Source organism: Oncorhynchus nerka, linkage group LG23 (assembly GCF_034236695.1).
Source record: "Oncorhynchus nerka isolate Pitt River linkage group LG23, Oner_Uvic_2.0, whole genome shotgun sequence".
In the NCBI taxonomy this organism is placed as follows: domain Eukaryota; kingdom Metazoa; phylum Chordata; class Actinopteri; order Salmoniformes; family Salmonidae; genus Oncorhynchus; species Oncorhynchus nerka.
The window spans coordinates 30913619-30929503 of NC_088418.1; the positions used below are offsets into that span (position 1 = coordinate 30913619).

A 15885-nucleotide genomic window follows, 5' to 3' on the forward strand; every position below is an offset into this window, starting at 1 on the left:
CATGACCCATCAAGTTAGCCAGGTGTGGCTGGGGGTGATTACGACCATCTATTGAATTTCATGAACATGTGTACATGTCTAGACAATAGTGACCCACCCACTTAGCTAGATGTGGCTGGAGGGTGGTTATAGCATTTCTTTCACATGACCCATCAATTTAGACAAGTGTCTGGGTAAGCATCATCTAATAATTATAAAATATGAATAAAATATTACTATCTGGACACTTTCAAGTTTTTCCTTATTGTAGGCTACTACTTTCATCACTTTTTGTCTTGAAATCGTTGGTTGTTTACTACACTAGCTTACTCACTCTGTCCAGGACATGGCCTAACATGTGAATTCTTAAAGAGATGGGTGGGGCTAAGGCTTAAGACGGTGTGAACGATTTTGAATAGGTGTAGACAAAGAGCCCTCCAGTAAGTGTACCAAAAGATTCAAGGGCCATTTTCTCAAAAGTGGAGTTACAAGTTCATCAACTTTCAAAGCAGAATTACTTTCCCATTGTTCCTTAACTGCAGTGTATGCTATACAATTTTGTAGCTGAGTCCAGCTTTTATCCAATGTAAAAAAACGAATTTAGCTACAAGACCAAATCGAGGTGGTGGGTCACATATGATAAAAGGCATTTATGTATGTGTTATAAATGACCAAAGTGGTCTGACTATAATTTAAGTACAGCGTCATGCTATATAGAGTCTTTATGGATGTGTTATGATTGACCGAAGGTGTCTCACTTCAAACTAAGTATTACAGGACACTACATGTCAATAAATAGGTTATCGCCTCCCGGGTGGCGCAGTGGTTAAGGGCTGCAGCGCCAGCTGTGCCACCAGAGACTCTGGGTTCGCACCCAGGCTCTGTCGTAACCGGCCGCAACCGGGAGGACGCATGACTTTCAACCTTCGTCTCTCCCGAGCCCGTACGGGAGTTGTAGCGATGAGACAAGATAGTAGCTACTAACAATTGGATACCACGAAATTGGGGAGAAAAAAAAGGGGCAAAAAAACACAGCATTTTTTATTTATTTAATAAAAATAAATAAATAGGTTATCAACGTTCTGCTGATTTATAGTCTCTTATGATCCACAGGTTACTGTAGGGTGTGAGAGGTATTTAAATGCTTGATGGACCTACAAAGCTTGTGTGTGTGTGTGTGCGTGTGTGTGTGTCAGAAACTAGATGATTTAGAGTAGTCCAACCTGAGACTACTGCACCAGGTATTCCTCTTCTGTTCCCATGCTTGAGACCGGGGCTTGATTACAACCTGTTACAATGGTGGTTGATCTTTCAGTGGGGGAGTGGGTGAATGTGTCAAAGACCTGATGGGCCCAACACCGCACGGTATGGCTTGTTTTTGTTGTGTGCATGTTTGTGTACTGAGGAACATGTAACTTGGTTCCAGAAGAAAGCCACTTTCAATTTCTTTAGGTTGGCCTTTCAGCAAGGTACGTGTTTCTTGTTGTAATGTCGTCCCCAGGCTATTGCACACACAGCACATATAAGCCTGGGATATCAACCATTCAAAGTTGGCCTTAGTGGGAGTAAACATAGAACTCTATAGAAGTGACCTTACCGAGTAAAGTATGTGTCATCGTCACTAGTTAACAGAGTGAAAAAGTCATAATTATGGCTAAAACCTTTCAATTTCCACAATGTATCTTCTTAAAATTGGATTTTAACCCTAATTAATGAAGGCCAAGTTTGATACGTTGTCTAGGAATGAGATTAGGTGTAATGTGACTAACATGACTTCACTTTAGAGCGCATTCCAATCCTTCAACCCAACATGTCATCCTTTATAAAGTACATGTTTATATCATATTCGACATGGTGGGTTATGTCACATTTGACATTGGTGATTATGTCACACAATTATGCCACATTTATGAACCCTTTATAAAGCATGAAATATGGTTATAGATACTTTAACAAATTTACGTAGTGCTTATGAAGGCATTATGAAGGCTTTATAAGCTGAATGTAATTTAAAGCGGGACTGGAATATGTTTTATAACAGGGCCATTGACCAGAATCTGGCCTGGTCTCAAGGTCTGTGGACCATTGGATGAACAAAATATCTTATCAATAGTCTAATACCTAATTTAGGTTATTTATCTGAGAATGGCCTCCCCAATGGCGCAGAGGTCGAAGGCATTGCATCGCAGTGCACGAGGCATCACTACAAACCCAGGTTCAATCCCAGGCTGTGTCACAGCTGGCCGTGACCGGAAGACCCATGAGGCGGCGCTCTATTTGCCCAGCGTCATCCGGGTTAGGGTTGGGTTTGGCCGGCCGGGATTTCCTTGTTAGAACAGAAGTGTTGTTTTGTCCACCTGGTTTACAAGTCATTGTAGTGCTCTTACACAACATAAATCATGAATTATGTTTTAGCTAAATTTCAACTCAATGTCTTTTAGGTGTTCTTGTATCAAATCAGGAGTCAGAAGGGCTAGTGGAGAAGGAGTCTAATTTCTTATAAACAATTTGATTCCTTGTTTCCTCAAGAGGACGTGGGGAGTCGAGGAAATCCTCTAGCAGGTCATTTCTATGTCCAAGTATAAGATGCATTGCTGACAAAGGTGCAACACTGGTTTTGTACTAAGTGAGTCTGTATTATAGGACTGACTGTTTTGGAGATCGGTTTTACAGCTTGTTTATCTTTAATCAGGTGGCTTGAAAGATGTAGCTGGGAGATGGTCCTCATTGCCATTCAATTAGAGAGTCAAATTTGACAAGGAGGCTAGGAAAGTCAGGGAAGCAGGTGAAGGTAACAGTGAAATGAAGCAGATGTAGGCTTAGCACCATATCACCACTGCTGCTTCAGGCAGCTGAAGCAGCAGGTTATCACTGTAACATCAATGCAATGGACATACTAATGCATATTCAGTCACCAACCATAGAAGTAAGCATGATGAAAGTGAATAGTCAGGGAATACACACGCTTACAGTCATCTTGTTCTTATAGGCATTTTAGCAGGGATTTGTGCACATTAACATCTTGCAGTGTTAATTCTTAGATTAATACAACCCAATGGTTTTGTGTTATTAATATAGGTGTGAAAGCTGGAAAAGGAGGGAGTGGAGGTCATTGTTATGGTCCATAAGACAAATGACAGGGTAGTGAAGTAGTCTTCATTACAGAAGGTGATAATTACATGAAGGGGCATGGCGATGCAATGAGTGAATTTGTCGACCATTTAAAAGGTAAGGAAAATACATACAATTATATTTTATTTAATATGTAACTGAATTAACGTAATTGAAAAATGTATTGTTATGTGGTTTATTTATTTTTTGACAACAGCTAAAGGCAGAAGGAAAAGCTCCACCAGGAAAACAAATAACCTGATGAGAGAGCTTCAAGACCTCTTCAACAAGAACTACAGTATGTTTAAATATGCCTCCTGATGTAATGTGTTTTGAAAAACAGTAATAAAATAGAATTTGATATATTTATGACCATAACAAACTCTCATGGTTTGACATAGTCCATGTGAACATTATATTACATAAAATAAAATAAAGTGAAAATGACAAATGTGTGTTTTGGTTAATCTGGTCATGGACCTATGTTTAGAGAAAATGAAACACATTGATAAAATGTACTATAAAATATGTTTGTTGTGATGGGGAGAATTTAATGTCCATATGGCACTTGTAGTAAATATTGAAAGTACCAAATAAGGATGTTATGTCCGTTTGCAACGTATGATTATAGGAAGTCAGGTTCCAAATCCAAAAGTCAGAGAACCATGCCCAAATGGCATATATAACATCCAAATGGTACATGTAAGTATTGAAAGTGCCAAATCAGGATGTTATGTCCATTTGCCACATATGATCACAGTAAGTCAGGTTCCAAAAGCCAAAATCAGCAAACCATGTCCAAATGGCCTATATAATGTCCAAATGGCACATGTAAATATTGAAAGTACCAAATCAGGATGTTATGCCCATTTGGAACATATGATCATAGGAAGTCAGGTACTAAAAGTAAAAAGTAAATTAACCATGTCCATGTCCTACTGTAGGGGCAGTGCTCAGTGACATAATTACCTGAAACAGGAGGTAAAAATATACAATATAGGCTCACAATATCAACACTTAGTATATCAAAATATATATAACCATACATGAGGAATGTAATATATTCACAGTGATATGTACACTGAGTGTACAAACTATTAAGAACACCTTCCTAAGTTTGAGTCCCTTTTGCCCTCAGAACAGCCTCAATTTATTGGGTCATGGGCTCTACAATGTTTCAAAAGCATTCCAGAGGGATGCTGGCCCATGTTGACTCCTAATGCTTCCCACAGTTGTGTCAAGTTGGCTGGATGTCCTTTGGGTGGTGGACCATTCTTGATACACACAGGAAACTGTTGAGCGTGAAAAACCCAGCAGCGTTGCAGTTCTTGACACAAACCGGTGCACCTGACACCTACTACCATACCTCATTCAAAAGCACTTCTGAATGATCCCTCTGAATGTCACACATACACAATCCATGTCTCAAGGCTTAAAACTTCTTCTTTAACCTGTCTACTCCCCTTCATCTACATTGATTGAAGTGGATTTAACAAGTGACATCAATTGGGATCATAGCTTTCACCTGGTCCGCTTATGCCATGGAAAAAGCAGGTGGTTTTAATGTTTTGTACACTCAGTGTGTATATATACTACTGTTAAAAAGTTTGGGATCACTTAGAAGTCTCCTTGTTTTTCAAAGAAAACCATGACCATTAAAATAACATCAAATTGATCAGAAATACAGTGTAGACATTGTTAATGTTGTAGATGTCTATTGTAGCTGGAAACGGCAGATTTTTCATGGAATATCTACATAGGCGTACAGAGGCCCATTATCAGCAACCATCACTCCTGTGTTCCAATGGCACGTTGTGTTAGCTAATCCAAGTTTATAATTTTAAAAGACTAATTGATCATTAGAAAACCCTTTTGCAATTATGTTAGCACAGCTGAAAACACTTGTGCTGATTAAAGAAGCAATAAAACTGACCTTCTTTAGACTAGTTGAGTATCTGGAGCATCAGTATTTGTGGGTTCAATTACAGGCTCAAAATGGCCAGAAACAAATAACTTTCTTCTGAAACTTAGTATATTCTTGTTCTGAGAAATGATGGCTATTCCATGTGAGAAGTTGCCAAGAAACTGAAGATCTCGTACAACGCTATCTGAGCAGCTTACCGATCGTTGCAGCTGTACATAGCCCATCTGTAAATAGCCCATCCAACTACCTACCTCATCCCCATATTGTTTTTATTTATTTATTTACTTTTTTGCACACCAGTATTTCTACTTGCACATCATCATCTGCACATCTATCACTCATGTTAATTTGCTAAATTGTAATTACTTCGCTACAATGGCCTATTTATTGCCTTACCTCCTTACTCCATTTGCACACACTGTATATAGATGTTTTTATTGTGTTATTGACTGTACTTTTGTTTATCCCATGTGTAACTGTGTTTTTTTTTGTCGCACTGCTTTGCTTTATCTTGGCCAGGTCGCAGTTGTAAATGAGAACTTGTTCTCAACTGGCCTACCTGGTTAAATAAAGGTGAAATAATAAAATAAATAAAAATATCCATAAAGCTCTGCCCTTGGTGTAATGAACACAAGGGGAGACAGAGAGCTGGTTTCAAGCGCAGGGAGCAGCAGATGTTTACTGCAAAGGACCACAGAAGGCAGGTTCCTGGGTCAGGCAGAAGGTCATACACAGGGGGTCCAAAAGGGCACAGTACAGGCAGGGAAAAGGCTAGTAACGTTGTCCAGGAGATCCGGAAATAAGTAGATAACAGGAAATCCGATACATCCGAAATACAGGCAGGGAATAGGCAAAAGGCGTAGTTAGTGAGGCAGGCAAAAACTATCCTACACGGGAGGAGAAAAACAGAGCTCAGAAAGACATGCGTCACAAAACAAAAAATACCGCTTGCCGACCTCACCAGGGTCTTGACCTGACTGCAGTTCGATTTCACTGGGCAAATGCTCACCTTCAATTGCCACTGGCATGCTGGAGAAGTGTGCTCTTCACGGCTGAATCCCAGTTTCAACTGTACTAGGCAGATGGCTAACTGCGTGTTGTGATAGAAAAATTACATTTACCTGATTTGTTGGATATTTGACGATAATACACTTAACTAAACAGTGAGACATTTCTGTTCTATTAAATGTCTGTGTGAACTGAGAGGAGCCTAAAAACCGACAGCTGGCATTCCATAGATAAGATGTGGTGGGTGTCATCGAGATTGAGAGAGCCTGGAGGAACAGAACAAAGGCCTCAGTATTCCTAATTATCCTGCCATCTGGGAGACAACACCAGAGGCAGATGAGCATAGGATGAACCCAAAGTGGCTTATGGTGCCCCCCAATCTATATGGGAGGGGTTGAACCAGCCATGACTGAGCATTCTTCGTATCAGCTATATAAGGAACAGCATGGTCTGTAAAGGGTAGGCTCTCGGACCATTCAAATTATTGCAATAATTAATCAATATTAAATAAAGATGATTGCTTGAATAAATGACAGTCTCTCTCAGTACTGAAATTTCCACGACAGTGTATGGTATCATGTTGGCGAGCGGTTTGGTGATGTCAACGTTGTGAACAGAGTGCCCCAAGGTGGCGGCAGGGTTATGGTATGGGCAGGCATAAGCTATGCACAATGAACACAATTGCAATTTATTGATAGCGATTTAAATGCACAGAGATATCGTGATGAGACATGACATGTCACCCATTGAGCATGTTTGGGCAAAATGAGCAACTAGGGGTCAGGAATATAATGTGAATGGTGGTCTACATATCACAATTTCAGAGTTGTATTCATTAGTGCACACTGTAGCAAAACTTTTAAAACAGAAAACATGAGTTTGTTGTTGGACAAGTTTAAGGTGGCCTCTCCCTGTTTCAGTCAGTTTTCTTCTGTGCAGTGTCTAATAAATACAACCCATTTGCACACGCAATGAATGAATGAGCACACATTGGAATATTCAACAAGGATTATTTTCCAAATTAAATGTAATACCATATCCCTTAACAATATATATTTGAAATGTCCAATGCAGCCTTGTTTTATATCAATATTAAATCATCTCCGAGTAACAACTAAAGATGCAATATGCAGAAATCACTACGTAATTTCCTGGCTGCTACAATTGGAATAGTTCGACTAATTTTAGTTTGTGACAAAACAAGCAAGTATAGTGTTGAGAATTCTTGTACCATCTAAACTTTTCATAACCAAAAAAAGCTGTTTGAAGCTGGTGTGCAAAACCAGAAGTAAAAGTAAAACGAGACTTAAGAACGGGAAGCATATAAAGAGCACACATAGACCAGTTTTACTGCTTCTTAGAAATCTGTCATTTTCATTGAAAGCAAGTCTAACTCACATCTTTATTTAAATTTGGTCGGGTTGCCCAAAAATGTACATATTGCCGCTTTTAATTGCCTTACTGTAATTGTTTTCATTGTTTTGGTCACCATAAGGAAACTAACCAGCAAAGAAAAATTGGCACTTGCAACGTCCATTGGATTCCAAGAGTGTTTTCTCATGAAAAAAAAATGTGCAAGCACCTCAATCCATGATGAATCAACATAGATATTGGGAACAAACATTTGGCTGAATAGGGGCAAAATTGTGATTTCTAGTCGAAAGCGATGCAGCTATTCATTCCTTTCACATCTCATGTTTTAAAAAAGCAGGAAGTCTCTGTGAATCCAGACAACCACTCAAGCCCCCATTAACACGTTGGACAGTTCACAGTCCCTCCCTCCAAAACTTTCACACCAGAAAACCCAGAATTGCTTCCTCTTTTTAAAGCAGAGACATGTTCACTGGTGGTGGGGACAGTTGGTAGGGGAGTTGTTGACCTTCCCACACGTTAACAGAGAAACAATGGCTCCATTGACTTGGCTGTATCCCGCCTCACAGCCAGAGCAGTTAAAGGTCCAATGCAGCCGTTTTTTATCTCAATATTAAATCATTTCTGGGTAACAAGTACCTTACTGTGATTGTTTTAAATTAAAATGGTAAAAAAAAAAGAATCCAAAATTGCTTCTTAATTATCAAAGAGCAATTTCTCAAGCAAGACTTTTGCTGGGACTGTCTGGGAGTGGTCTGAGTGGGGAGGGGAAAACTAGCTGTTATGGGCAGAGAAAAACGTTCTTATTGGTCTATTAACTCATTGCCGGGTGCTGTCACCAGGCAGACCAAAACACCATCGCACTAAAACAGAATTCAATTTCAGGCAGACTTTTTAAACAGCTCTTACACTAAAAGGGCATTATCATAACTTTCACAATTTCACACTATTATTCCAACCTCATAGTGTGGAAATATGTAAAACGGAAAATCACATTTTTGAAGATCCTTTTTGCTTTATTTTTACTATTTTCTACATTGTAGAATAATAGTGAAGACATCAAAATGATGAAATAACACATATGGAATCATGTAGTAACCAATAAAGGAGGGGTGCTTTGCTGGTGACACTGTCGGTGATTCATTTAGAATTCAAGGCACACTTAACCGACATGGCTACCACAGCATTCTGCAGCGATACGCCATCCCATCTGTTTTGCGTTTAGTGGGACAATCATTTGTTTTTCAACAGGACAATGACCCAACACACCTCCAGGCTGTGTAAGCTCTATTTGACCAGGAAGGACCTGGCCTCCACAATCACCCGACATCAACCCAATTGAGATGGCAGAGTGAAGGAAAAGCAGCCAATAAGTGCTCAGCATATATGTGGGAACTCCCTCAAGATTGTTGGAAAAGCATTCCAGGTGAAGCTGGTTGAGAGAATGCCAAGAGTGTGCAAAGCTGTCATCAAGGGAAAGAGTGGCTACCTAAAATATATTTGGATTATTTAACACTTTTTTGGTTACTACATGATTCCATGTATGTTATTTCATAGTTTTGATGTCTTCACTATTATTCTACAATGTAGAAAATAGTAAACATTTTGAAAAACCCTTGAATGAGTAGGTGTGTCCAAACTTTTGACTGGTACTGTATATCATTGCATGGTTTCCCCATTACTCCCAATGGTTTTGGTTAGCAGTGACGAAAGTTAGCTGAAGTTAGTACTGGCTGTTTTAAGAAATCCGAACCGAGGATTATGGTTTCCCTTGGGAGTAAGAAACAATATAACTGCAATGTCTAAAATACCGAACCTATCCTTTAAGTAATTATTTTAGGCATTGTTATAGATCAATTGATACGAACTTCTGACTTAAATCGAAAAACTTGGTTAGTAAAGTGTAATTCTTAGATTCTGTTATTCCATGTTTTCCCACAATATTGATTTATTCTGTTTAAGAATGCATTTCACACAGACACAAATATAACCAATCATTACATAAAAAAATACACATTTTCTTCATAAAATATTTTCTTACATATGGACTCCTCTCTGCACTGTCGCCAGCATAGCTGCAAGGTTAGTACACATACAACCATATTTCCTACAAAAAGCTTTTGTTTTCTTCCTTGCAAGTATTGTGTATGTTTACGTCATGTTTCTTTGGCTCACTGATAGGTAGGAAACATCCCAATCGGACAAACCCTCAATGTACAGTACCAGTCAAAAGTTTGGACACACCAACTCATTCAATGGTTTTTCGTTATTTTTTACTATTTCTACATTGTAGAATAATAATGAAGACATCAAATCTATGAAATAACACATATGGAATCATGTAGTAACCAAAAAAGTGTTAAACAAAATCAAAATATATTTTATATTTGAGATTCTTCAAAGTAGTCACCCTTTGAACACACTTGGCATTCTCTCAACAAGCGTCATGAGGTAGTCACCTGGAATGAATTTCAATTAATTGGGGTGCCTTGTTAAAAGTCAATTTGTGGAATTTCTTTCCTTCTTAATGTGTTTGAGCCAATCAGTTGTGTTGTGACAAGGTCGGGTGGTATACAGAAGATAGCCCCGTTTGGTAAAAGACCAAGTCCATATTATGGCAAGAACAGCGCAAGTAAGCAAAAAGAAAAGACAGTACATCATTACTTTAAGACATGAAGGTCAGTCAATTCAGAAAATGTCAAGAACTTTGAGGCGCTATGATGAAACTGGCTCTCGTGAGGACTGCCACAGGACAGGAAGACCCAGAGTTAACTCTGCTGCAGAGGATAAGCTCATTGGAGTTAAATGCACCCCAGATTGCAGCCCAAATAAATGCTTCACAGAGTTCAAGTAACAGACACATCTCAACATCAACTGTTCAGAGGAGACGGCGTGAATCAGGCCTTTGTGGTCAAATTGCTGCAAAGAAACATTTACATTACATTACATTTAAGTCATTTAGCAGACGCTCTTATCCAAACCACTACTAAAGGACACCAATAAGAAGACAAGACTTGCTTGGGCCAAGAAACATGAGCAATGGACATTAGACCGGTGGAACTCTGACCTTTGGTCTGATGAGTCCAAATCTGGGATTTTTGGTTCCAACTGTCATGTCTTTGTGAGACGCAGAGTAGGTGAACGGATGATCTCTGCATGTGTGGTTCCCACCGTGAAGCATGGAGAAGGTGTGGTGGTGCTATCCTGGTGACACTAAGTGATTTATTTAGAATTCAATGCACACTTAACCAGCATGGCTACCACAGCATTCTGCAATGATATGGCCATCCAATCTGTTTTGCGCTTAGTGGGACTATCATTTGTTTTTCAACAGGACAATGCCCCAACACACCTCCAGGCTCTGTAATGGCTATTTGACCAAGAAGGAGAGTGATGGAGTGCTAAATCAGATGACCTGACCTCCACAATCACCCGACCTCAACCCAATTGAGATACGTTGGGATTAGTTGGACTGCAGAGTGAAGGTAAAGCAGCCAACAAGTGCTCAGCTGTTTTTGGAACTCCTTCAAGACTGTTGGAAAAGCATTCCAGGTGAAGCTGGTTGAGCGTGTGCAAAGCTGTCATAAGGCAAAGGGTGGCTACTTTGAAGAATCTAAAATATATTTGGATTTGTTTAACACTTTTTTGGTTACGACATAATTCCATGTGTGTTATTTCATAGTTTCTCTCTTCACTTTTATTTTACAATGTAGAAAATTGTAAAAAATAAAGAAAAACCCTTGAATGAGTAGGTATGTCCAAACCTTTGACTGGTACTGTATATAAAAATATTCACAAGAAAAAGTACAAAATGCCACCTGCGGTTCCATCTTCACATTAATTTGTTTTAAGGGGAGACTTGGGGAGGGTAGAGGCTGTTGAACTTGTGTGTTTTTTAGATCAACAACATTGCAGTTAGCAACTGCAGGCGGACTTATCCACAAATCATAGTGAGTAGTCATTTAGGATGCAAGTTGATTTGTAGATCAGTCAGTCTGCAATCTCTGACAGCAATGTAGTCGATCTCAAACACGCACACACAGATACAGTGTCAGAGTGCAGAACTTAAATGTAGGGGGAGGGAAACCCCAGTCCTGAAGGGTCAGCTTGGATTGCTTACGCCTCTGTGATTAACTTAGTTGCTGATTGGCTGATGAGCCCACTGATTAAGGCTTCCCAAGCCTAAATTAATCAATGTGGATGGGAGTAAGAATCTGGAGTTGTGTGGTTGCTCCTCCAAGTTTAGTGTTTTTTTTGCCCTTGTCTGAAATCTCTGGCATTGTAAAATAGCACTAAACTCTAAGAAGCCCCAGATTTCTCATATCGTCACTGGAAAACATTGTATCTCCAAAAAGTGAACTTTTCAGGAATTGAACAAAAAAAAATGTTTATTATAGTTTTGGAACCTCAAGGTATTTTGAATGACTTTGATTGGTCCTAGAGTCATGAAACTTTTACAGCACGTGGAAGGGAATGACTGTCAATATACTGTATGTAAAAATAAAAATAAACGATGTCAATGGCTCATCAGAAACGGCTGACAAAGCTTGTCTAAATTCTACGAGTACAAAACTGCTGGTTGTATGAAAAGCTATTGGCCGTAACTTCGGAGTTGTATAATCAATATCTATCAAATTTGTTAAGACATCCCAAATGCTTCAGAAACAAAAGCAACACATTTATAAGCGGCTAAAATTGTAAGCTTACCCATACGAGGACAACAAGATTCCAAAGCAAATGTGGCTAGTGCTGGTGCCAATACCTCGGGGAAGAAAAGTTTTTTTTAAAAGTCATAAAAAAAAATGTTTTTTTAAATCGATGAATACTTTAACCATCCCCACCCGACACTGACACACATAACTCATTGTTTTGGTCACTATCAGGAAAGTAACCAGCAAAGATTAATTGGCACTTGTAAAGTACATTGGATTCCAAGAGTGTTTTCTCATAAAAACAAATGTGCAAGCACCTCAATCCATGATGAACCAATATAGATCTTGGGAACAAACATTTGGCTGAATAGGGGCAAAATGGTGATTTCCTGTCAAAAGCGTTGCAGTTATTCATTCCTTTCAGGTCACGTGTTTAAAAGTCTCTGAATCCATACAACACCCTCCGCCCCCCATTCAAAAATGTGGGATAGTTCCCAGCCCCTCCTCCATGCCAACTCCAAGGCGTTCACACCAGAAAACCCAGGATTTCTCCCTCTTTTCAAAGCAGAAGCATGTTCACTGGTGGTGGAGGGGACAGTTGGTAGGGGAGTTATTGATCTTCCCACACATCCATAAAGAAACAATGGCTCCATTGACTTGTCAGTATCCCCCTCACAGCCAGAGAAGTTAAAGGTCCAATGCAGCCATTTTTATCACAATATTAAATCATTTCTGGGTAACCATTTAGAACCTTACTGTGATTGTGTTTATTTTTGACCATTTTAATTGAAAACAAACAGATTCTTAGCAAAGAGCAATTTCTCAAATAAGAATTTTGCTAGGGCTGTCTGGGAGTGGTGAGTGGGGAGGGGAAAACTGAAAACTAGCTGTCATTGGTAGAATTTTGGAACTCGTTCTTGTTGGTCTATTAACTAATTTACTGCCTGGTAGTAGGCATGGAAAAACTCCATCCCACCACAACAGGCTGTCTTTTCAAACAGCTCATATACTAAAAGGGCATTATCATAATTTTCACAATTTCACAGTATTATTCCAAACTCAGTGTGGAAATATGTATAAAACAGAGAGAAATCACATTTTTGACTGCACTGGGCCTTTAACATGTAAATCGCCGTTTAAAAAATGCGGTCGATTATTAACTAGAAGTGTGGGCTTGTTGCCCAGAGGAATCTGAACTATGCATTTGATTATCAAAAACAACAACAACAACAACGAGGGACACATTTCCCTCTTCAGAATCACACGCAAGAATATAAACATGTCTCATGTGAATAAAAATACATTGGTTTCTTCCAACTTCAGGGACAAACAAATTCTCAAAATATTCAACCGTAGTATTAGAACTCAATCTTCACTTTTCTTGGGTGTCCACAATGACAAAGTTTGGGACACAGTGGAAGAATAACACTGGACCCTATCTTGGAAACTTTGGGAGTTATGCAGTGCGTGTATTGCACATTCTGCATTGTAAGCAACTGAAATTAAAACGCAAATAACCTTTTCAAATGAAAATTTGAAACTTTTGCCAATGTGGTTTTCCACTATTCAGCTGAAAACCTGGAATTCTTCGTACAGTAGTACCTTTCCCAGAAATGTCACTGGTATGTTGTAAAGAACTTATCAAGAACATTGCACAAAGTCTAAGCTTACACAAACCCCCTTGGTCTTCTATATGCCAATCTACCATTTTAAAGCCACATTAATGAACACGTCTTCCCTGGCCACAATGGCGGTCTTCTAAATGCATAATGTATTTCTTTCGTGGTGGACAGACGTCGGTAAGATGGTCAACAAAGCCCTTCTCTTGGCCAAACAAAATGGCTTTGATTGTACCGAGCCCCATCAGGTCTTCGAGCTGCTCACCAGAATATTAAACTTCTTCCTCATGAGCATATAAATGGCTTTACCGGTGGGGGAAAATGGTTGAAAAGACATCATATACAGGGCTTCCTTGCAAAAGAGACCTTGGTCTCAATGGGACCCCTTGCTAAAATAGGTTAAATACATTACAACCAGTTTTGTCTGAAACCCCACACATTAGTGTGTTGTACATTTTCCCCCCATAAAACCAGGAAGACGAGCAATGTCTTATATGTATGATTACAAGAAGGAAAGGATAAGGGAATCAGACACTCACATAATGATTCACGCACAAATATGACAATATACCACACAAACATGAATGATAACGTTCAATAAAATAAATCTAAAAACTGAAATATTTCAAATTTTATATCCCTAGTCCAGTGTTACTTGGATTATTCTCCCATTTATCATGAGATTACTTAAAATATTTAGATATTGTGGTGCTGTCCGTCTTTTGCCTGCTAGTAGTACCATATAGTCAGGATTTGAGAACTGTTTATTTCCTCAGCCTTCAAAGTACTCCGTGTTGTTTCCGAGGCTGTGTTAAAAATGTTGACATTGAGGTGCTACCGTGGGGAGACAAGGAGGAAAGAAACCTTGGTGAGCGTTGAAACAAGTTCAGCACACACATGCTAATAATAACAACGTCCCTCTGATAATGCTACATTGTATTGGGTGGTGTTGTGTAACACCCCAGGATTTCAGGGGATACAAGCTGGACATCCTCTGGCTGGCAGCCCTGTGACTGCTACTCCAAACAGTACACCTCCATTCACGCAATCACATCCTAGTTCCCACTCATGCGAACTTAATCTGAGATACTCAACGTGCATTCACTCTTAATGCATTTTTTCTCAAATGCATGCACACAGGCACACACACACACAGTCCTCACATACCCCTGCATCTCACACACACACACTCGTTCCCATCTTCCATCCCTCCCACGCTCCTCCTTTTCTACAGCAGTAGCTACCCTATCCCCTGTCCGTAACCCAGGTTCATGCCTCCTCACATCACTTCCTGTCAGTCTCATCAGGTGTGCTCTCTCTGGCCGCTCCAGGTGTCTGCTAGGCCCAGGTACTCTGGGTTCTCTGCCGTGGGCGTCACAAAGTCATTCACCTGCCTGGGAGTAGGGTTAGGCCCCCCATCCCTTTCCCCACCACCACCCCCTCCGGCCACAGCCTTAGCCACTAGGTCCAGGTAGTAGGGATTGTCGAAGGCAGGAGAGGTGGAGCCGGAGGTCATCATGGGGACCAGGTACTCTGGGTTCTCCACGCTGTGTCCCGAGCTCAGGCCATTGGGGAGGTGCCGATGCCTCTCGGCTGCTCCCTTGCGGGGCAGGGTGCTGGGGCGCTCGACGGCCCCTGGCCGGAGGTCCTGCACCTCCTGGTTGATGTACTCTGGGGGAGGAGAATGAGGAGAGGAGAATAGTTCAGATATGTAGTTTCACATAGAGATATACAGATTGAATTATATATTTTTTAAATGGTAGTCTTTGAACATAAAGAAGTACAGGTGAAGGCACAGCCATATTACGTGAATAACAAATTAATAGGGACAACACTGATTATGACTTGCACAGATGTTTTTCAGCACCACGTATAAGTAGATGAATGTGTGTATTCAGACCGGAGTTCAAATACAATTTGTTTTCCTTCAAATACTTGAGCATTTGCTTGAGCTTGCTTAGAGTGCCAGATGCAAGGGGTAAGTTTACACTTATCCACTGCACTTATCCGCAGTGGTGAAAAAAGTACCCAATTGCCAAAATTGAGTAAAAGTAAAGATACCTTAATAGAAAATGACTCACCCAGTAAAATACTACTTGAGTAAAAGTCTAAGTCTTCGATTTTATATATGCTTATTTATATATACTTATTTGTCGCTGGCCCCCATGGGAAGTACATTATTTTCTTTAGGAATGTAGTGGAGTAGAAGTTACACCAAAAC

The 15885-nt window shown here is 39.9% G+C and overlaps 1 protein-coding gene across 2 annotated transcripts in view; it reads right to left on the reverse strand.

The window, feature by feature from the left end:
* Positions 1 to 11763: 11763 nt before the first annotated feature.
* Positions 11764 to 15885, reverse strand: part of erbb2 (erb-b2 receptor tyrosine kinase 2) — a 40032-nt gene continuing 35910 nt past the window's right edge. Inside the window, exons 27-28 of one of the 2 annotated variants that reach the window (XM_029629695.2) lie at positions 14948 to 15335; positions 11764 to 14498 (exon numbers count right to left, since the gene is read on the reverse strand). In XM_029629695.2, coding sequence (XP_029485555.1) covers positions 14968 to 15335 — 368 coding nt within the window. In that variant the 3' untranslated portion in view covers positions 11764 to 14498; positions 14948 to 14967. Of the gene's footprint in view, positions 15336 to 15885 lie in introns of both variants that reach the window. The other variant, XM_029629694.2, reaches the window with a different exon arrangement.